The 23,180-nt window shown below is 45.6% G+C and overlaps 1 protein-coding gene across 24 annotated transcripts in view; it reads left to right on the top strand.

The window, feature by feature from the left end:
• Positions 1-23,180, top strand: part of CLASP1 (cytoplasmic linker associated protein 1) — a 192,166-nt gene that overhangs the window by 141,971 nt on the left and 27,015 nt on the right. For 13 of the 24 annotated variants that reach the window (XM_074363475.1, XM_074363474.1, XM_074363489.1 and 10 more), the window contains 6 exons: positions 1,804-1,967; positions 5,728-5,806; positions 6,537-6,680; positions 12,719-12,820; positions 15,858-16,001; positions 16,492-16,595. In XM_074363475.1, the coding sequence (XP_074219576.1) occupies positions 1,804-1,967; positions 5,728-5,806; positions 6,537-6,680; positions 12,719-12,820; positions 15,858-16,001; positions 16,492-16,595 (737 nt within the window). The remainder of the gene's footprint in view (positions 1-1,803; positions 1,968-5,727; positions 5,807-6,536; positions 6,681-12,718; positions 12,821-15,857; positions 16,002-16,491; positions 16,596-23,180) is intronic. The other 11 variants (XM_074363495.1, XM_074363493.1, XM_074363494.1 and 8 more) reach the window with 1 other exon arrangement.

The following is a 23,180-nucleotide window of genomic DNA, read 5'->3' as shown; positions in this document are numbered from 1 at the left end:
GGCGATGCCCACACCTCCTAGGGCCAGGGGGAGCACTGAGCCTGAGGGCTGCCTGTCTGACAAGGGACCCCTGCTGAGGGAAGACACCCACAAGTGAGGGACGTGGCCCTTACTGGGGGCAGAACCCTTGGCAGAAGTTTACTTGGGATCTGGATTTTAAATAAATACCATTGTCATAGGGGAAACCTTTGGAGGCTATTAGATGGTTTTAGAGAAAGAAACCAGGAAAGTTAAAGGGTAGGTAAAGGGCAGAAACTAAACTATAGAAATTGAGAGAACCTTAAATCAGCATGAGCAAATCTTAAATGCCTGCCATAGTTTTCTGAGTAAAAATAGCCTTATCTGAGACCTGCTGGGAGAAGGAACCTGTGGTCGCCGGAAAGTGTGGCCGAGAACATGCTCTCCCTCATCCTGCCCTCTATTCCCGTAGGAGTTGTCCCCGAGCTGTCAGACCCACCCAGCACTTCCTGCACCCACTTGGGGCCTGCTGCTGGTGCTCGGGAGCCAGGAGAGTGAACGCAGGGCCCTGCTGGGGCAGCCGCTCTCCTCAGTATCCGTCTCAAGTTGTGTCTTAAAGTTCCTGTTACAACCCTTACAGCAACCTTAACAGTAGCAATATTAATAAAATTCAAGAAACGTAGCATTCAAGGGCCATGTAGATATCCAGAGATATAATTATCAAGATTTTCTCTAAGGTAGTGTTAAAACACAATCAGATTTTAAAGCATAAGATTTATAGCATAAGGGATATTAGACAGTTTTGGACATTGATGAAATTTCTATTACCTGTCACCTCTAGATTGCTGATTCAGACCCAGAATGTGAGGATAAAGAAGGAAATTTGTTTCCGTCAGAAGGCTCTTGTACAGTGAGTTTGGAGGTCTCAGTTTAGTAAATATTTGCTAGCTGCTTTTGAGCCAAGCCAGGAACCCCACAGCTGGTCATGGACTTTTTCCTGAGGTGTCTCCTGGGAGACTCCTGGTGCTTAATAGTTGCTGTGCTGGCACTGAGTAGCTTTGTGATGCTGGGTTGTCCCAGCGAAACAAGATGTGTTAACCAAGATAAGTGCTGCCACTTCTCCCTCTGAAGTCGGTTCAGGGCTGCCCACTGTGCACTGTGCTCCCCGCAGACAGCAGTGATGGGTACACAGCAGTGTGAGAGGAGTGTCTCCTGTCAGTGTCTATTCTAAGCCATAATCTTTTGTAAAGATTAGTATGGCTTTTATAGTATCTTTTTATAAGGATAATACTTTATAACATCTGAATTGGCATACATCATGGTAGGTGTAAATGCATCAAAAAGGAAAAGCCATATATACACAACTTGTTTTTCCCATCCTGTAATAGTATTTGTTGAACGCTAGATAATGAGCAATAATAGTATAGAATTATGGCTAAGTTTTAAAGAAAGAAAGACTGGCCTCCAGGAATAAACTAACATTTCAGCGAAGTTGATTTCTCTCTGTACTGAATTTTAAAGGCATGTAGGGGAGGGGAGCGTATTTTATCAGTCTGTAGCCTTTTCAGGTCTTTTTAAGAAACTGCATGAACGTGGTATGAATTCACTTTGGACTAACGTGGAATCTGTTTCCTTGCATGGCTGGTTTGCGGTGGAATTCACAACAGAGAGTAAGTCCCAGTCCTTTCTCCTTTATCTGTTTTCTTTTATGTGTCCTGTTGTTAACAGTGTTAACCTAAGTTCTGAGTCTGGACAAAGCCAATGTGGGCATTTTTATTGTTTTGGAAAATTTGGAGGAAATGATGAATTAAATATGTGAAATCTTTGGGTTTCATTTGTGTCCAGGTTTTCAGTATGTTTTTGGAGACCCTTGTGGATTTTATAATAATTCATAAGGATGACTTGCAGGACTGGCTTTTTGTTCTTCTCACACAATTACTTAAGAAAATGGGAGCAGATTTACTCGGATCTGTGCAAGCAAAAGTTCAGAAGGCTCTCGATGTCACAAGGCAAGTGTTTGGGGCAGGGTCATTTTCCCCAGCTTTTGAGGTATGATGGACACTTTAGAGGGTGTGGGTCTGAAGTGTGTGATGTGTATGTCTGACCATGTGTGTGTTGCTGACCGGCCGCTACAGTGTTAGTTATACATCCCTCCCCATGTGATTACCATTGCTGCTGTGCATCTGGCAAGCCTTCTCTTAGCACGTGTGTGACCCAGTGTTGTGCCTGAGTCACCATGCCGCACACTGGGTTCCCTGAACCTCCTCATGTCACAGCTGTTCCTGGAGGTTTGGGCGCTATGACCGGCATCTTCCCGTTCCCCCTCCCCAGCCTTGGCAACCACCATTCTCCTCTGTTTCTATGAGTTTGACTTTTTTTTAGATTCCACATAAAAGTGATATCATATGGTATTTGTCTTTCTGGCTTATTTCACTAAACATAATGCCCTGAAGTTTCATCCATGTTGTCACAAATGGTAGGATTTCCTTCCTTTTTTATGACTGAATAATATTCCAGTGTATGTATGCACCATATTTTCTTTATCCATTCATCCACCTATATACACATTGGTTATTTCCATGTCTTACTATAAATAATGCTGCAGTGAACATGGACAGCTGTTTGAGGTAGTGGTTTCCTTTCCTTTGGATTTATGCCCAGAAGTGGGATTGCTGGATCATGTTGTGGAAGTTCTAGCTGTGATTTTCTTGAGGAACTGTTGTGCTGTTTCCCACAGTGGCTGCACCAGCACTTGTTATCTCCTGTCTTGTTGATAACGGCCATCCTAGCAGATGTGAGGCGATGTCTCATGGTAGTTTTTATCTGCATTTATCTAATAATTAGTGATGTTGAGCACCTTTTCATGTACCTCTTGGCCATTTGTATGTCGTCTTTGGGAAGATGTCTTGGTGGGATGGGAACTAGACCATTGCGATATTACAAGACCTACTTTCTTACTCAATAACCACATTGCATTCTCTTGCTATTTGTGGAAATATCCCAGCAATCCACAAGATGCAGTGCCCAGGCCTTCCTTGAGTTGGCATTAATTTTGTGAATGCCTAAGACAACTGTAAAAAATATACAAAATGAGAGATTCTCTTCTCTTCAAAAAAAAAAAAAAATTTTAGAATATCTGTTTACATCCTCTGAAGACCTTAGTATTTTTAACACCTCAGTGTCTTGTTAAGTCCCACTAGAAATGTTCCATTCCTGTGTAACATAGGTTCCCATCCACAGCCTCTGTTAGTGTAAAGTCTGGGTTGTGACTTGGTGGAGATGGGGGGGAATGGGTCAGATTACTGAACTTATACAAGACTAGACAAATGACTCAGATCACTCAGACAGTTGTCATCAGCTTAATAACTTTTATATGGCCCAGTTTCTCCAGACTGGGATATTACTGGATATCACAGAATTTTAGAAGAAAGGACCTTCCTCATTTTTCTGTAGGGTGAGGAAGCAGTGACTTGGACTTGACTTGCCCAGGGTCGCACTTGCTGTTGGTGGCAGCCTGGGCACTAGAACCCAGGATTGCTGATTGTTGCTCTGTGATCTGCCCCATTGTTGCCCCAGCCTGCGGACACATCCCTCTCCTGCAGGAGAGCATGGACGGGATCACACTGCCAGTCATCACCCACCATGCACGTGTCTAGATGGCTCTGACTTCGCAGCATGCATTTGTTCCTCCACACTGATGCCAGCTCTTTTCCTTTGGTCCCTGACCCTGTAGATCTGTATAATCTGTGCTGCTGTAGAATTTACTACCTGAATAGACTTCCCCTTTTAACTTACAGTGAACTCAGTGTAACATGCTGTATTTGCAATAACGCTTTCATACACCATCCCTCCTTTGGATGATTAGTTACTAGGATTATGGAGCATTCCCGTGTTCAGTTTCCTGGTGGACTTCTGACAGTTTAGGCAGAGATTGGCTCATGGGCTGAGCTGGTTCGGCTGGCAAGTGGCAGCAGGAAGGCTGCGTGATGAGCTGCAGAGCTGTGGCTATGTGGGGATGTGGGCCCAGTGGTCCAGACTTCTCAAGAAAGGTCAGAAATGTACATTAAGGCAACGCAGTCAAGATTTTTTTTTTTTATAAAATGATACTGTGAAAGCCAAATAAAACATTTGTAAACCAGACTTAGCTTGTAGATCACTTCTATAATTTGGGTGAGTTTATGAGTGTAAGATCCTTTTCAGATTTTTAGGGGTGATGGAAACATTAAGGTGATAGTTCTCATCTTTGGTGATTAATAGGAGGGTATAATTATTTTCCTTAATTTTCCTGGATACTTCATTCCTTTAAGAATCCTATCCTGAGGGGAGGTTGTAGCTCAGGTAGAGCACATGCTCGGCATGCATGAGGCCCTGGGTTCAATTCCCTGTTCCTCCATTAAGTAAAAATAAAGCCAACACACCTAATTACCTCTGAAGCGTGTTGGTTATTCCTTTTCTTGGCAGCTGAGATTTGTAGCTGTTAATCTTGTCTCGACCCATCAGTGAGTGGAGGGACCTCGGCGGTGGCCAATTACTGATTGAGAGTCAGCCTCAGTTTCCCGTTCTGTGGCTGCGCCTGAACACAGGGCCGCCTTCAGGTGCAGGACACCAGGTGCTCACACGTGCTCTCCACTCTGCCTGGCCGCTGGGGGATGGGAGCCTCCATGTGTGCTGCACCAGCCTTGTTTCTTTAATTGACAGCCAGTGAGTCCCTTGAATCCCATCCTCTGGAACCTGCTTTGCTTCTGGGAGTGCTCCTCTCAGCCTCCTGGCTACAGATTTAAGTGGGAGAAAGGATGTGCCGCTGGGTCCGGGCTCCTTCTTATTAGTGATTATAGCGATGGTACTACTCTGCCTCGGATCTGCTGTGCACTTTGTATTTTTCTTGTGGTGTTTCATTTAAATTTCAAATCAGTCCTATTGAGTTTTATAGATTTGTACCTACATCCTTTTGCTTTTTACTGCACTTGCATACGCTGAGCAAGGTCTCCAGGGGTGTCTAAAGAAGGCCGCAGTTGTACTGGGTATTTGCGTTGAGTTACCGCTCCTGCTGGTGTGGAAGGCACGTCTGCTTGAGCCAGGAGGGCTCCGTCACATAACCTGAAACTACTGCTAGTAATCTTAGCGTTTGGGGGCGGGAGCACTGACTTCCACCAGCCAGGAGCCCTCAGGGCTGTTCAACCGGATCCAGAATGTGAGATGACCACAAGAAGCTAGGTCAACAGCCGTCAAGAAATGGAGCAGGAGATGGGCTCATGGGGCCCCAGACTTCCGTGTCTGGTCTGTAGCCGGCTGGGGTGTCCCTTGTGTGTGTCCCCTGAGCACCTTGCTGCAGTGACAACACAGTAGAGAGCCTAGTTACGCAGCTGGGACCACAGGGAACAGTGCACTTCGCTTAAGTAAGGTCAGCTGCAGACGGCCTTGTGGGATGTGGGAGTTGGGTTTGGGACTGGACGTGTTTTCACGTGAGCAGTGTTCAGGGAGGTGCCTGGACAGGTGGTCAGACCCCAGAGGACAAGCAGGGTCCCTCTGTAGCCCCCACCCAATTCATGTGCTCTGGGGCTTTAACAGTCAGATCTCCTTGCTCTGAATTTTATATATAATGTGTATTACTTTAGTGTTTATAGAAAATGAAAAGATACTTAAAAAGTGTAAACTGGCTTGCTTTTTACATATATTACAGTAATGCGCAAGTGTATTTTTCTTACATGATTTTATGTTTCTTATAAATCTTTCCTTAAAAATGTTTTTCCCCCCTTTTTTTAAACCTAGGGACTCCTTTCCATTCGATCAGCAATTTAACATTTTGATGAGATTTATTGTGGATCAAACTCAAACTCCTAACCTCAAGGTTTGTAACTATTTATCGTTACAATTTAACCTCTAGAAATCATGTATGCCTAAAATATACTCTTTTATACATGACAACTTTGGCTATTATGAGTAAATCTGCTGTGAGCATTTTTATACAACTTTTTAACTAGAAAATTTTAATGTGTTGAAATAGGTGTCTCATTAGAATGTTTTTAATACTAACATTGTAACACATGAAAATTGTCACATTTTGTACCATCACACCCATAATAACAAGACTTGTATTTGAAGGAGGATCTATTAACTTGAATTCCATCCTGTACATCGTCTGTTCTTTGGTCATTAACTTCTGCAGGTTTTGGATAGGCCAGTAAATAACCACCCTTTCCTCCCGAGGTCAGAACCCTTGAGACGTCAGTGGAGAAGTTAGGGCAAAATACTAGCATGATTACCATGAACGCTGCCTTGCACAAACCTGGCCTAGGAGGGCTGGGACCGAAATTGGCCCAGAGCTGTGCTTCCTCCTGCCCTGTATGCGTCGTGCGGCCCCTGTGAGGAGCAGGCCCGGCTGTGTGCACGGCGGGTCAGCCTGTACCCCAGCCTGTTCTCACAGTTAACCTGTCATCTCCTGCTTTTTCCCTGCTCCATGCCCCCATGCAGAAACAAAGCAGGTGTCCCCTCCGCAGTCTTTTCTTACTCTCTATGGGTAAATTCCGCTCAGAGATTGATAAAGTACGCCTAACATTCGTAATCATTGGCTCTTTCAGGTCAAAGTTGCAATCCTGAAGTACATTGAGTCCCTCGCCAGGCAGATGGACCCGACAGATTTTGTGAACTCCAGTGAGACAAGGCTCGCTGTTTCTAGAATTATAACCTGGACGACAGAACCAAAGAGCTCGGACGTGAGAAAGGTATGTCCAGGGAGCTGAAGTCCAGCTCCACCTGCGGACCGTTCTGAGGTGTGTGTCGGGAGCTGGCAAACCGCCTGCACAGCGACGCAGACCTCTGCCCCCTGTCCTGCGACACGGGCTGTGCTCTCCGCTCCACTGGTTCCCTTCTTTGAGGTTCAGAATGAGGATCTGAACTCTTGTGGGGTCGGGTACCGGGGTGCTGTTTTGTTGCTTGTTTTAATCCGCAGGAGAGAAACATTTGCTGGTTTCTCCTGAAACGGCACACTGAGAGGCGTGGGCCGTGGTTAAGGGGGCACAGGTCCTGTATCTCTGTTAGGAGCCTCCTGCTTTAGGACCGTCACAGGATGGGCTCGTGCATGTTGGCAGCGTGAGGCACTCCCGACACGCTGCCAGCACACAGGAGGTGTGAGTTACAACTCTGCTTCTCTTGCTCTCTCCTGTCTGTGCCATGTTCTGCTACACTTGAATTCCACACATGGCTGTCATTCTTTACTTTATATATAAACTAACAGGCCTTTAAAAGTTACTTTTAAAAACCGGATGTCAGGTCTGCTTTCAGACTAAGAGTGCTTGATTTTGAATATTTATGTAGAGTCATGAACGTTGCATTTTTTTTTTCTTCTGCACTATATGCCTTCCATAGCCATCCCCGCCAAAATAGGCCTCGGGGCAGAGTTGGTAACCTGGGCCACGTGGGTCCAGGCAGGGCAAGGGTGTTAGCGAGCTGGTGTAGTTGCAGACGCAGCCCTTCTCTGGTGGCATCTGAGGCGGGGGACCAGCTCCCTGAATGGCGTCTTTGGGGTGGTCCCTGCCCTTCTGACTCACATCCGTCATGTCGTATGGACTAAGTTGTTCAAGGCCAAAGGAACGAGGGCAATTTATTAAAGCACCCATCCACAGTTATTGTCCTAATATTATCTCATATCTTTGACTTGTGACCCTTTTTAAAACCTTTTAATATTTATCAAAGGGGCATTTCACTGGCAACTGTAATTTCGCCACTAATCCTGTTTTGAATTGGGGGCTGTGGGGTTATAGGGGTGGAATGAGTTGCTTGGTTTAAAAGTCAGATGCAGATATTTCTGTGGAAAAATTTTCAGAAGCACAGAATAAGCACAGAGCCTCAAATGCAGCTTCCTGCCTTAGTCATGGCACGTACGTGTACGTGTGTTTTGTGTTGAGGGTGACTTAGATACCCCCCGCCCTCGTGGGGCTGAGATGCACTTCAGGTGTGCACGTCGTCATGGTCAGGGCCTGTGTGGGACCCCTCACTTCCATCACTGTGTCTGCTCTCTCTGTACATGCCCTCTCTCTCCATTTACAAACTGGAACTAGGGCTTATTGTCCCAACTGTTCTAATCAGGACACTAAAGGAACTTCTCCCTTGACGTACCTAGTGTGGCGCACCAGAACACTCAACTTTCTTTAGTACCAGCTCCAGTCAAATATGGTTTGGACATGGAAGTTATTGCCAGAAATCCTGTGACTTTAACTCGTCTACTGTTTGGTCTTCAGCACTGAATTTCAGCTGTTTGGGTCACACAGCCTGGCCTGCCCTCCCTTCTCCCTCCCCGCGGTGAGGACCGCTGACACCTCACCTGCAGGCGCGGCTCCAGCCTGCGCCCTGCGACGTAATCCTGGGCTTCCGAGGAGCCTGGAGACCTTCACGTCAGTCGCTGTCAGTCCCGGCTGCAGTTAGTCAGCCGAGATTCTGTGCTCTGCCCTAAGCAGTTTGACTGACTTGGTGTAGAAGGGAGCAGGGTCATTGTTTTGTGTGTGACTGGGGTTCCCTCCACACTTGGCTGATTTCCAGTGCCCAGGGCTGAGGCCCCTGATTCACACCATGACCCTGGGGCTGAGCCTCAAGACACATAGACTGCAGGTGTCGTCCTGGTGTCTTCAGGACGAGGCCTGGCCTTGCTGCGCCCGGGCCCTTCCCCGCTCTCCAGCTGTCGCTTTCCTGCCCTGCTCAGCACCTCGCATACCATCCGTAGGAACAAAGTCGGCATTTAAGAACTGTTTTGAATGAGTTAATGAATGATAAATACCCAAGGAGAAATGATTTAATTTCAAGTTAACATTTTGAAGCCATCATTTTCAAAGCCATGCCCTGTATTTGGCCTCTGTATTAGTTTTCTGTCACCTAAAAAATTGCCATAAACTTATTAGCAGCTTGAGACTACACACATTTATTGTCCTACGACGTTGTGGATCGGGAGTCTGGCACATGTCCTCTGGGCTCTGTGCTCAGTCTCCTGTCTTGTCTTCCAGCCCCTGGTCCCTGGCCTGTCCACTCTTCTGGAGGTGGGCCTCGGTGCTTGCTCTCAGGCCGACTGTCAGCAGGGGGCGTCCTCGGCTCACGGAGGCCCTGGCAATCCCTCCGTGGCCTCCTCAGCCCGGCACTTTACTGCTTCAGAGCCAGCAGGAGAACGTTTGAAGAAGTCATGTCCTGAAACTTACCCAGTTTGATGAAAAACATTCATCTACACATCTGAGTAGCTTAGCAGACTCCAAGTAGGGTTAAAAAAGTCATTATCAGATGGTGGGAGGCCGCAGGTGGAGAGATCCTGAAAGCAGCTGCTTCCCCATCAGACGTACGGGGTGGGGGGGGACAGAGGCAGTGCAGTGATGCCAGCAGGAGACCTTGGTTTACTCTCTCTCTAAGGGCTCACCTGATTAGGTCAGACCCACCCAGAATTAACAAGAAGTCAGCTGATTTGGAGGCACTTTCATGACCTTCTGCCTCACAGCAGAAGAGTGGGGGTGACATTCATCACATTCACAAGCCCGCCTCACTCGAGGGGAGAGGATTACACCAGGCTCAGACACCAGGAGGAAGGAATCCTGGGGTCTCTTTTTCCGTGGGTTGGCATAAGTCTTCCACAGTTAGTTATTTGGTAATTCTGTAGCTCTTCCTTAAATAGGGAGCTCTTTTCCCTGCCTGCACAAAGGTGATGAGGTTCAGCTTAGCAGATGCATCTCTGTATTGAGTGCATGTGAGTTTTCCTGCCATCCGAGACACCTTCAGCCGTGCACATCCAGCACAGCGGGCGCTAGTACACCCTTGTTAACTGGCTTCAAATGGGGTGTTAGAGCGTAGTGTTCAAACACGTGTTCTTTTGCCCCATAACCACCTCCCACAGCTGTGCATTTGGGCACCGCAGATTAAACCTCCCTAGGAGGAGAGTCACTTCCACTTCTGTGCTCCATTTTGATGTTCCGTCCACCAGGTATTTATACAAATATGGATGCCACTGGCAGTGCTGCCACTGCCTTACCCAGGAGCTTGAGATGCGTTGGAGGATGGTCTCAAGGAATGTATTAAGTACATGAAAACATTTAGAAATTGAGAGTGAAATTCTTCTCTAAGGTTCAGAATTGTTGTTACCATTTATTTTGAAGCTGTAAAGAAATAAAACGTACCATTTTTACCTGGATAATTTAATACACTAAAAATATGCTTAGTTATCTATTTTAAGTAAATTTACATTTTGCCTCATCTATCACTTGCAGAGTTATTAAAACATTGTATGACGTGCTAGGGAAATCTTGGTTATTTGAAAGCACTTTGTGATCATGAACCAAGTCCTCCTGTTGGTGTCCTTATTTAATTTCTTAAGAGTAGGACAAAGTTACAGATCAATATCAGAAAAAAAAAGAAATACAACCCCAGTCACCTCACACCCATCAGAATGGCCATCATTAACTAGTCCACAGACATAGATTCTGGAGAGGATGTGGAGAAAGGGGAACCCTTCTACACTGTTGGAGGGAATGTAAATTGGTGCAGCCACTCTGGAGAACAGTATGGAGGTTTCTTAAAAAACTAAAAATAGAAAATACGTATGATCCAGCAATCCCACTCCTGAGCATTTATCCAGAGAAAACTCCAGTTCGAAAAGACACATGCACCCCAATGTTCACAGCAGCACGATTTACAATAACCAAGACATGGAAGCAACCTAAGTGTCCATGAACAGAAGACTTGAGTAAAGAAGTTCTGATGTATTTGTACAATGAAATACTGCTCAGCCATAAAAAATAATAAAATAATGCCATTTGCAGCAACACAGATGGACCTAGAGATGATCATATTGAGTGAAATAAGTCAGGCAGAAAGACAAATACCATATGATATGACTTAAATATAAAATCTTTAAAAATGACACAAATGAACTTACTTACAAAACAAAAATAGACTCACAGACATAGAAAACAAACTTATGGTTACCAGGGGTTGAGGAGGGGGATAAATTAAGTTTGTGACTAGCAGATACAAACTACTATCTATAAAATAGAGAAACAACAAGGCCCTACTGAATAGCACAGAGAGTAATAACCTGTAATGGAAAAGAATCTGAAAATATGTGTATGTGTGTGTATAACTGAATCTCTTTGTTGTACATGAGAAACTAATACAACATTTTAAATCAACTATATTTCAGTAAAAAGTGGTATTAAAAAAAAAAGAATAGTGCAAGATTACCACAAAAAAAAAAGAAAAGAATAGGGTGAGGTTATGTTGTAAATACCAGAAGAGCCCTGCAGTCAGAAATCTATACAGGAAACCCTCATCCTTGGAGAGTATTAATGTTATGCCAAGAATACAAGGGAAGTTTGCAGGCGTGCAGTTCACTCTCCGTAAGTGTTAAGACCGTATTTGTGAAAGCACTTTAGAAACATTTTAAGCTGATACAACTCTGATTTGTGGACTTCAGCAGTTTTGATATTTTGTTTCCCATTTTGTCTCAGTGTTGTGGGTGTTTTCTATTTTAGAGTGTTGTAGGGTGTTTAAATATTTAAGACGTTAAGGAGGGAAGACACACAACTAAAACAGAAGACACTAGCCAAGTCCCTGGTGAGGTGTGCTTACCTGGCTGGAGGGAGTGGGCTGGATGGAAAAGCCCCATCCAGACTGTAACTCCTCTTTCCAAAGTGACCTTTTTCAGTTTCTAAGTGTGGGAGTCCTGGCTAGTCGTGTTGTCCAAACTATACAGAAGTACACTGGACCTTTCTTCGTGCACTGTGTTCATAATAAGATCATACAGCGCATTCCCAGAAGAAAGTGGATTCTTGGGTCTGACCTCCAGTGACCTGCCTGCGCTCCTTGTTGGAGGTGTGAGCAAGTAATTTGCCTCTGAATTCTTGTTTATCATCCATGAAATAGGACCTAGAACAGCAACGACAGCACTAGCTTTGGGCACTGTTGGGAGGACTCATCGCAATAAAGTATTAAAACGTAAATGGTACCCTGCTTGCTCTTGTGACCTCGGCTCTTCTTATTTGAGGGTTGCTTTGGTCTTGCTGCTGCAGTTTGTGGAGCAAAGTGAGACCCACATGTTTTCCCACATTGAAGAGGTTTCCCCACCAGTCAGAGGGGACATGGTCGTGACAACAGAATTTTTAACAGTCTGTTCATATTTAAGGGCTCAGAATCCCTGCATATTTCCTTATTATATGTGATTCTCCGACACTGAGCACTTATTCTGTCAAATGAAATAACAGGTTTAGCCCCCAGATGTTTTGGGAAATGTGGGAAACAAAGGAAAGGCAAAGAAACTGGAAATTATAAAAATGCTGTGGCCTGGAGCAGGAGGAGTATACAGATAGCCTTCAAAGTTTGAAATTTCTAATTGAAAACAATTTTAAGTCTCTGATTATAGAGGCAGCATGCTCTAAATCTGAAAGCCAAGGGTTTTACTATCAAGTGAGATTTGAATCTCCGCTTAACTATGCCTCTGCCTCCTTACAGTCTCCTCTTGGCGTCTTTGATCTTCCGTTTCATCCTGTAAAGCAAGACTCCTCCTGCTTCCAGGGAGGGTGCGACTTAGCAAATGACTGAGGTTTACAGCTGGTAGACACTGTGGTTTCTTATTACTCCTATGGTTATTATTCTTGAACTTTAAGATTCTGTAGTCTCTCTCTATATATATGATTTCAGAAACAAAGCTGAATGCTTTCACAGCTTACAGATAACCATGGTTTTAAGCACTTGCTTCTTGTCTCTGACCAAGTCCTCCCACCCTCCTGTTTGTCAGTCCCCCCTCCCGCGTGGTCGAGCAGGTGGCGATTTCCCTGCTAGGTCACCTTCAACCTGCTCTGGGCCTGGAGAAGGAAACTTGGAAGAAAATTGTAAACAGGTAGATTGAAAACTGTGTACTAATTTGAAGAGACACGTCACTGTTTGCATTTTAGATTATTAATCCTGATTATCCTTGCGAAGACACTGAGGAGGTTTTTTTGAAGAAACCTAAAATTAATACAACACTGTGTGAGAGAGGGAGAGTGCATGTGCCTGCCCGTGTACACGTCTGTGCTTTGGTGTGTCGTGTGATTAACTACCTCCCCAAAGAAGTGGGCCAAATTTTGGCCAAATTTTAGCCAATTCTTAACGAACTAGCAAAGGAGAGATACATCGGAAGATTCCAAAATACCTTCACTTTGGTGATTTTCCAAAGCAATTTTAATGACAATCTGAAGAGAGCAGTAATAGTTGTTTAATGAAAGGAGAAAACTCCTTTTCCTCTCAAGTTTTAAATTTTCCCTGATTAGTACCAACACTGAAGCATTTGTCAGAGTTTAACTGACCTCCCTTCTGGAAGAATTCTTCCCTGCTCTGAGGTACACAGCACTCAAGGCGGCTGACAGCCCTGGGAGTCCTTTCCAGACCTGAGCAGTGAGATTGGAAGGACTTCTTCCCTCACCCCCAAATTCCACTGCAGGGGCATCAGTGGGGATCATTTCCTTTTAATTCGCCACCCAATCTTTCAGGTACACTGCCCTGGAGTTTTCCGTTAGAAACGTCTACCTGCAGATGAATATTCTAGGACCATCACCATCTCATTCCTTTTCCAACTGTGATGTAAGATCTTTTACAGATAATACGTTCAAATGAGCATTTCTATCCATTTCTGGGTCATATTAGAAAAAGATTTTACTTTGAAAACAGCTTTAAGCCAAATGGCTACTTTTGAAAACTATGTAAAATCATTTACATTTTGTGTTTTGGAGAACACACAAATGAGTTATAGTCGTTTCTGCATATAAATAACACATGTACTATCTGTCCAGCTAGTTATATTTTCAGAATTCTCTCTTTCTCTTTGGTTTCTAAGCAAAATTTGATTTCAGGGTTGTTGAGAGGAGGCTCCGGGTGGGTCAGCAGGGGCTGTCTGCCGCTCCCCCTCCCATCGGACCAGAGTCCCTGATGCAAAGCAGCGCAGCCTCTGGGCTGCCACGTGGCAGCCCTCTTGTTCCTGAAAGATCCCCAGTTTTATCATTTGCTTCATGAATAACCCCAAGGAGGTTTGTAGTGTTAGATATCTTGTCATTCTGGGAGGAAATTAGATCTAAAGACAGTGGCACATTCCACGTGAAAACATACTATTCACAAATGTAATACATTGTATAATTTTCTAATGCCACTTTCAGTCAACAAAAAATAAGTGCTTAAGCTTTCTTACTAAATTGGTGACATTGATTTTTTTTCCCTGCCAAAACTCAAGACTGCTGCTTTCCTTCTCTGAAGTGTGGTGTTTTCTGCATGCATTTTTTTCTAACATCTAATAAAACTTTTTTATTTTTTTGTTTGTTTTTTAATGCACAGGTTACTTTGCATGATTTGGGGAATTTGCTTTTATACAAATACACAATTTGTATTAACAATGTGTTAAATTGATGGTGAAACAGGTTTTCAGATAATGATTTATTAAACATGTTTCCATAATGAAATATAGAAATGTGTTTTAGCACAATCGGTAATAATGGTTTTTGCCTGTGTCATGGAGGCACACTGGCCCTTATGACTTAATTTTTGCAAAGGCTATTAATGACCAGGGGAAAAAGATCCTTTTGTCCAATGTTGTGCTTAATGAATGCTTTTGACATTTTAGAAGATAGTTTTTGAATGTGAAAAAATATTATTCTACTGATATTTTAAAATTTATAATCACTTTTTATTTTTGGTTAAATACATTTGGGTCTTTGGGTTTTTTTTTTCCCCTTCTCCAGGTACACAATAGTAGTTTTGTTTTAACTGTACCTAGAATTAATTTTAATGTTATAAAAATACTGAAATATTTTGTTTATTTCTAAAGCATTTCTCAGCGAACATGTTTTTATGTAATATTCTGTATCATGGGAAGATATTTAGAATAATTATTGCAAACCTAAGAATTACAGTCTTTGGAAAAATAAACATTTTCCAAATGTTTTCATAATATTCATAATGATTTTCATATGTTTTCCTTTCTTTTGGCTCTTAGACATTTGTAAAAAATGCCTGTCAGTAGTTACTAAAGTTTTCTTTTGGCATAGTTTTTCCAAATCGAAGCCCTCATAACTAACCCCTCAGCCTAAGCACGAGCACCGCCAGCAGCACCTAACTCACTGGGCTCTGCGTCTCCTCGGTGCTGCCGCTGTAGCCACTTGCTTCCCCCTCCATTGCTGCTAAGTGATGACAAGCAGTCCTGCACCTGTTGTCTCTGATAAAAAACAGTACCATATAAATCTGGTCTGCCTCAATGCATAGATGTAAAAGTACGAGTTTTTCAGGTGTACTTTAGCTCTCTCTTCTTCTAATTATTTCTCAGTCACTAAGAAAAGTGGTTTCTCAAGATAACCCAGTGGTAGCTTGTTTAGAAATCTGTTCTCTAAAGGGGAGGGCATAGCTCAATGGTAGACTGTGTGCATAGTGTGCATGAGGTCCTGGGTTCAAACCCCAGTACCTCTGTTTAAAAATAAATAGGTAAATAAATAAATAAACCTAATTACACCCCCCCAAAAAGAAAAACCTGTTCTCTCCAGGGTACCCTGGGAGCCTTGTCCAGTGCTAATGTATTAGAGCAAATAGTCCTTAAGTCTTTTAAAAATCTTTGGTTGTTTGATTTACATATTTACCAGCTTTGTTCCGAGTACTTGACAGCTAAGGAGAAGTTACAGGACCTGATGCCCAGGCTGTTGAATGAAGCAGGGCTTATTTGCCATATTGAAGTTTATATGTTAGTTACGGTTGATGACACTGTTTTCTCCAGGTGTGGTTTGTTTTTGTTTCTTATGGTGAAGATGCCCTCTTATTATTCTAGTCGTACAAAAGAGTTTCCTCTTAAAAACAATCTTAATGAGCGTTTGACCAAGATTTGCAATCGTAGTAACAGAAATTAATCATGTTTTTTCTAGGCAGCACAAATCGTGCTAATCTCTCTGTTTGAATTGAACACTCCTGAGTTTACAATGTTACTTGGTGCCTTGCCAAAAACATTCCAGGATGGTGCCACCAAACTCCTGCATAACCACCTCAAGAACTCCAGTAACACCAGTGTGGTGAGTGCCCTGTGACCCCATCCCTTGTCTAGAACTTACGCTGATGGGTGGTGGCTTGCTTCTTCTCTCTGTGATGGTGGCTCTCAGGCATGGGGCCTCATCTGACCCTGCCACTCTCCCAGTGAGTGAACACACCTGGTAGTTAAATACGGCCTTTTTCTCAGGTTAGGTTGTTCAGTTGGACTTGTACTCGGTCATTCAGTCACTCAGTTACCTCTTCTGTCGCACTGTGAAGATACAAGTGGTAACTCTGTCTGTTGTTGCTCCAGCACAGCTAGCCTCACTCACTCAGCTTTAGGGGTGCTTGTGCGACAGTTCTCCATCCACTTCTGGTTTGTGTGCACTTAAAATAGGCCGTACGACTCTGGGAGGAAGCACCCTGATTGTGCAGACTCTGCCCAGTTAGCCTCATGTGGGCCCAGGGCTCGGGAGAGGTGGGGCTGTGCCGTGCTGACCCCTTGTGTGATGTTGTTCTCCCACCTTCGCCCAGGGCTCCCCGAGCAGCACGATCGGCCGGACTCCGTCCCGACACACCAGCAGGACCAGCCCCCTGACCTCACCCACCAACTGCTCCCATGGGGGCCTGTCTCCAAGGTAAAGCCATTTCAACAGAGTGGGAAACGCAAGCACCCCAACAGCCGTCAGCCTGTTTCTAGGGTTTTAGACCAAGCTTAGTCCCCAAAGTGTGTGGCACCGGGAGGCCATGGGTCCTATTCCTCACCAGATCTGAACTCTGTCATTTTGGGCAAAGCGAGTAACTGGTATTGTGAAATGCGTGGTTTCTGAGATTCTTCTAGCTCTAAACACTTCCTAATGTTTTAAAGATTTTTAAACTAAGGTAACATTTAGTACTGTTCCACATAGGAACCATTTAGAGACTCATCACCTATTCTGTATGTGATAGAAACCCCTGAAGGTTTTCGGTCATCAAAGGCAATCATGTAATCAGCCCACGCATAGTTTGGGGTGGCTTTCCCACCACGTGGCCATCCCACACATGGCTGCTGTCACCTGGGGTCACGTTGGCCACAGGATGCGGCTCTGGAGGGTAGGTTCAGAACCGAGGACAGAGACTGGATCAGCATTGCAGACTTCTGTTGGGACCATGTGAATGTTGGCCTTCAGAGTCCGAGGCAGCAAATTAAAAAGAGAAAGGCTTTGTCTGGAGACCAGAGCCTTTAGCGGGCCCTGTACAGCAGCTCTCGGACCCCCCTGCTGTGTGCTGGTTTCCCATGGCCATATGCGGAGCGTGGCCCTGTAGGCCCACTTTTTAGGAAAGAGCCCACTGCCTGCACCTGTCAGAGTCATATAAGCCATGCTTATCTCTGGGAAGTACCAATCTTTGGGGCCACTAACAAGAATCAGAGCTGTCTCTCGATTTGTTGACACCAGGATCTGAAAACTGTAAGAAAATACCACAAGTATGCCATATCCCTTTAGGAGTTACCTCTTTAGTAGGATTTCAAGACATAAGTGCCTTTAAATCTAGATTTTGAAATGATCAGGGGTTTTACAAACCCCTCTGTCCTTTCTCAAGTTATCATATAAATATTTTGGGATGTGTCAAATTTGTATTTCTCTCTTGGAGAAACAAATTGTTTTGTGTATTTATAGTGTCCTAGTGTGTGTGGACTATGTTTAGTTTAAACATAGCCTTATGTTTAATATACTGGGTATCCAGGGTACCTCCTAAGGTGTCCTGGTGCTGTATTCAGGTGGAGTGAAGTGTGGCGTGGTGTCTCCAGATATGGCTGTGTTGTCCTGACTTGAGCAGGGGGACGTCGAGTACCATTAGTGGAGACCAGAAGCTAATGAAGATGTTCGACTTTCCCCAAGTCTGACTGAGGCTCAAACGGCTGTCTTTTAAATGTTAATATCTGGATATAAATTATATGGCTTGTCTTAAATGACCCCAGTGTTGCCAGTAAAATCATAGCATTCTCTTTCTGGGTAGGGGAGAATTTTATGGAAAACAGTATTCTCTGTAAATTGTTCCTTCTGTTTAGAAGTGACGCTTCTGCAATGTGAGTAATCTGTTCTTCCACAACACACAGCTCACGTGTCTTATCTTCTAGTTACTTCATTAACACATTCTTTAGGTCATGAACAAAAGGTAAAACTCAAATTAAGTGTTTTATTATTATATGTACTAATAGTCTAAGTAAAAGGCTGGTGGGGGCTGCTAGCATAATCTATCAGAGGTAACAACTGGCTAAGTATTAATCTTCATGGATCCCCAAATTAAAAATCTAATGTATTTTTCCAGGTTACCAGTCATTCTTAACTGGTCTGATCTGAATTTTTACTCTTAGGTCCACAGGTCAGTGGAAGAAATGAGAATTATTTTCAGTATTAGGAAGTCCGACTATAGCCTAAATATTTTATCAGTGACTCCTTCTTTCAGGAATTAGTTGTATAGTTTCTTTTTTTAAACAACGTACCCTCAGTCAGTGTGTAACTAGCCAGAACGGCCTTAGCCAACTTGAACTCAACAGAATAAATGATTTTTCTCACAACTGAAACCGTCCAGAATTAGGAAAAGCTGCCTTGTGTGGTCATATCACTGGGAATATTCAAATAGGCCACATAGTTTCTACTAGGAGATTTGTAAAAAGAAATGAACTCTTGCACTAAAGAGGAGAACATACTAGGTTACCACATTCTGAGTAGGTGATAGATTCTACTGGATATAATCTCAGCTATTTTTCTGAGCAGTGCTCTGGAAACATTTATCTTCTATGACCTGCTATTCTTTGGAATCATCTTGATCATGTGATGTTAGCCTTTTATTGCCAGTTATTTGTTTTTAATCTAATTTGGAGTATCAAAAATAGAACTAGTATTTTTTTTAGTACTAAAATTCTACCTTCAGATTATGGTAGTAATAAAATATTCTAAAATGATGGACACATTTAATTTGGTAGTTGTTTTTTTTTTTAAACAAGTCACTAGTGAGGAATTCATTTTTATCAACCCAGTACTAGTGGAGAGGCCATAGCTCAGAGGGCAGACGTGTGTGAAACGCTCCGTCAGCTGTTGTTTCTGTGGGAGGGCGGAATCACCGCTCCTCCAGCAGGTGAACACTCTCCGGGCAAGTGTGGACAGAAGACATGGCCTGGGGCGTTTGGTCACTAAGCACCTGTTTCTATTTTAGCTCATTTTACCCAATGTGATTTATGTCACATGAAACATAGGGTTGCTAGGGGCTTCAGAAATTCGGGCAAGCCCTTTCCTTTTGAGATAAAAGTGGGTGGTGGTCCTGACTCTGGTCCACGGCACATTCTCGGTGAACGTGTTGTGGGGCCCTGAGTAGGTAGATACTCTGTGACCCTGCAGTCAACGTGATTTGGGGTTGGATTTCACAGTCATCACATCAGGGGACCAGAGTGGAGGCTGCTGGGAGCCCCCGCCTCCATCCTCCTGGCCGCAGAGTCCGGCTGGGGCACCCAGTCCTCCGTCAGGCTGCAGGGCTGTCCTCTGCACTATTCTCCTCGGCACAGGCATGGCTGGTGGCGGTGCTGCTCGGGGTCTGGCCCCCACCTCGGGTCCCGGTGTGCCTGGATCTGTAGGATCACAGCAGCAGTCAGGCCCAGGCCAGCCCAGCCTATCAGCGCTGTGTGGAAGTGGGGATCGGTGATCTGGATGAGCTCTGACCCTGTGTTGCGATGGGAACGGAAGACGCAGGGCCCGGCTCCTGGCCCCAGGGGTGCTGCTGTCCTCTCTGAAGGGACTAGCCCCAGGGGTCCCGGCTGGGCACCTGTCTGTGCTCGAGTGCTTGGTCTTCCCACTGTCCTCCCTGTCATCCCCTTTGAATTAAGGCCCATAATTCCCTCTTTGGTTCTTTCTAAAATAATTGATTGCAGTATCTGAAAGTAAACATCCATACTTTTCACATGTAAGTGCTCGTGACATCCTTCCCACGCACTTGTGCCCATGGAAGCACACACACTCTCGTACACTTGAAGTCCCGTATGATTTGAGGAGTAAATGCTTGGCTGGGTGGGGAAGGAGTGAAGACGTCTCCCTGAGGACTGAATGGTAAAACGCAGTCTGTTCTCTCTCTATGTCTGGTGAGGTACTGACTCTGACGGAGCCTCGTCGAGGAGCGGGGCTCTGACCCAAGCGTGGCGCCCCGCCCTCCGTTTCTCTCTCTGACTTTGCCCTCTGCCCACTGCAGTCGGTCGTGGGGCTGGAGCGCCGCGGGGCTGGCGAAGCTCACGCCTCCCTCCTCTCAGCCCGGCCCTGCTCCCTCCCACAAGACATTCAGGCTCTCTTGCTCTCCCAGGTAACAGCCAGCTGTCAGCTCGTCGGAGGTGTCACAATATTATTGCATTTCCAGGGTTGTCTCAGGTCTCTGGGAAGCCTCTCCTGCCTCCGGTGTGGCCCCTGCTTTGGCCTTGAGCAGCGGGGTGGAGCCTTGGGGAGAAGTGTGAGCAGGTGCGTGGTGTCTGTCGAACCCACGAGTGCAGCCTGTGTCACGGGCACGGAGACCACCTCGCCCGTGGGCAGGCCGCTCAGCGTGGCGCGCAGCCCTCAGAGTGCTGGGGCAAAGCCTGACGCCAGGGCCACCGTGGGTAGTGTCCCGTGTCCTGCTTAGGGCTCAGGGGTCCGCACGCAGTGGCACAGGGGCCTTGCCCTTCTCTGCACCCGCAGCTCTCAGCCCTGTGCTCGGCCTCGTGGCCTGATGTCTCTCACAAGGACTCGGATCCCGAGAGGAAACCCTGCCCTCAGCATGAGCTGTTTTGCCCTCACACACCATCGGGTATGCCGTGTCAGGAAGTCGGGGGGGGGCAGGAGTCATGGCAGACGCTGAGTCTGTGGTACAGAGGAGGGTCCCCAGGTGCTGTTTATTATGGCCCAGAGGTCAGAGAAGCCCTTCCCTGGACCCTAGTTACACGGGCAGAGCCTGGAGCGGCCCGGCCGCCTCCTGCAGTGGAGATGAGGTTGTACCCTCTATGAGGGGGTTGCAACGACATAAGTGTGTTAGTCTTGAAGCTTGGGAGATGGCTTTTGCACAGATGTACCTTCTGCTTTAGAATCCTCAACACAGCGAAACCGTCCAAGGTGAACAAGTCAGCAAAATGTTTTAACAGCATCTTTCTTTTGAGACTCACAGCTCAGCTCTGGAAGTAACTTGTAGAGTGTCTGGAGGACCCCGTAGTGAGTGTCTGGATGCACCAGGTTGCGGCAGTGAGGCGGCTGCCGTCCCAGGGCTAGTAAGGCACGTCACCGTCACCGCGGTGCTCCACGAGGTCAGTCAGGCCCCAGAGCGGACGAGCAGTTTACTGCCTGCCCCCCAGGACGCTGGCCTCCGTGTCTTCCTGGGTCCTGAGCTCCCAGAGCTGTCGTGTGTGCAGTCATCCAGCCAGTGCTTGGTGACTAGCTGTGACTTGTGGTAACTAGCGGAGGGACAGAGGGGTGACTGGAGACCTTGACACCTGGAAGACCTACTGGTTATAGAAAACTTAAGAGGGAGGCTATATCCGTCTCTGCCAAGACCCTGTTGATTTCACAACAAGAAACAGTTACCTTTAGTCCATGCCTAGTATCTTTTCCCTAGAAAATAACAAGGAAGAAAGTCTCTGAAGGCAAACTTCCTGTCTCCAGTTTGTCTTTCCCTGGCGCCTGCCCCCGTGATCTGGACCCTTCCCAGCAGGGCACGTCCAGAGCTTCGTTCTGCCCCAGCACTGGGTGACACCGTAGGTCAGTGAACAGTGGCTGATTGAGCAACTCTTCCTAATCTAAAGAACCCTATGAGCCTTTCTTGAGTCTAATCACAGTGTTTACAGGCAACCAGGACCTGGCCTTTAACCCGAAGGATTGTATCTTGGAGCTGAAACAAGACAGAATGCGGGGGCAGGTGACAGACCCAGCCACGTCTCTGCTGAGAACAGGGGCTTCGTCCCTTTCTGTTCCCCCACGTACTGCTGGTCGGGACCGCATTATCTGTGGTTGCCTGATGATGGCATACCTGGGTTCCTTTTTTCCTTCCAAAATGAAGGCTCATGGGTGTCGATTTGAAAGAACACAGATGCCAAAACACAAAATAGCAAGTAGAGTAGCATTGTCTTTCCTGGAGCTTCAGACCAAGGAGGTCTTCAGACCTCAAGCTAGAGAGTCTGAAAGAAGTGTTGCCAGATTGTTCTGGGTCATGTGTCTTACACTTCTAAATTGGAAGTCTGAGTGGGTTTATCAATTGAAAGTAAGAAGGAGGAATGTTAACTGGCAGAATCCTTTATTTTCTGATTTTAAAAAGAGGCTGCTATCATGCTAAAGTTATGTGAACTGAAATGAAATACTTTAAGATTTAAGTTCAGGTTAAGAATGAGATGAATTTTGTGAAAGCTGACATTTTCTGAAGCGACACTTGGAAAATAATATTGTGACATCCCTTAAAAAGCTGAACGTCCCACCCGACGTCTCCTGTCCATCCTTCATCCTTTCCTTTTTTTTTTCCTTCTGCATGAGCTGTGCTGTTCTTTTTGGTTGTTGCGATGAAAAGTGTTTTAAGGCATCCTTTTACATCTTGTGTACGTACTTTCTGTTTAAGTCATGTCAGTCCTCACGTACGAACACAGCGTACTGGCCGGATGTATAAATGCCCTTGCTCCCGCGTAAGCTGGTGTGCGGGTTCTTGAGCGGTCAGGGAGCCCTGTGCTCCTCGGCTGTGCTTCCTTCACGTTGCAGGGATCTTGCCTCAGACGGATGACCTTGTGAACTTAGAAGGGGTTGGAATCCTGAGTTCTGTTCAGGTTTTTGATTCCGCCTCCCATTGGTGTGTGCATGGAATTTGAGCTGTAAACGTGCTCGGGTTCACATTTCTTTTTCTTTGATGCCAGAGCCAGTCTTTGAGTTGGCGTGTGTTTCTGTGAGCTCTCCAAGTACAGTTGGGGCGCGTGTTTTCTTTGATTCATCAGGAAAGAAGAGTGGGCTCTTATCTGGGCCAGTTTTGCGGTTTTAGGCAAATAGCCTCCATCTCTGAGAGTGACATCGGATTCAGTTCCAGCGCCACCTCGGAAGACACTTGGCTTGTCAGCCCCGAGTCAGTAGGGGTCCTGGCCACTCCAAGTGAGGGCTGTTCAAATCTTGTCTCACTCATCCACCCAGACCCTTGATCCCAGAAAAGGGACAGGTGTGGGGGGGCTGTGGGGGAGCCCTGTAAACAGGAACCCCCTCTTA

Source organism: Camelus bactrianus, chromosome 5 (assembly GCF_048773025.1).
Source record: "Camelus bactrianus isolate YW-2024 breed Bactrian camel chromosome 5, ASM4877302v1, whole genome shotgun sequence".
Lineage (NCBI taxonomy): Eukaryota > Metazoa > Chordata > Mammalia > Artiodactyla > Camelidae > Camelus > Camelus bactrianus.
Note: the sequence above shows the minus strand (reverse complement) of the source record. Positions and strands in the feature narration are given on the sequence as shown.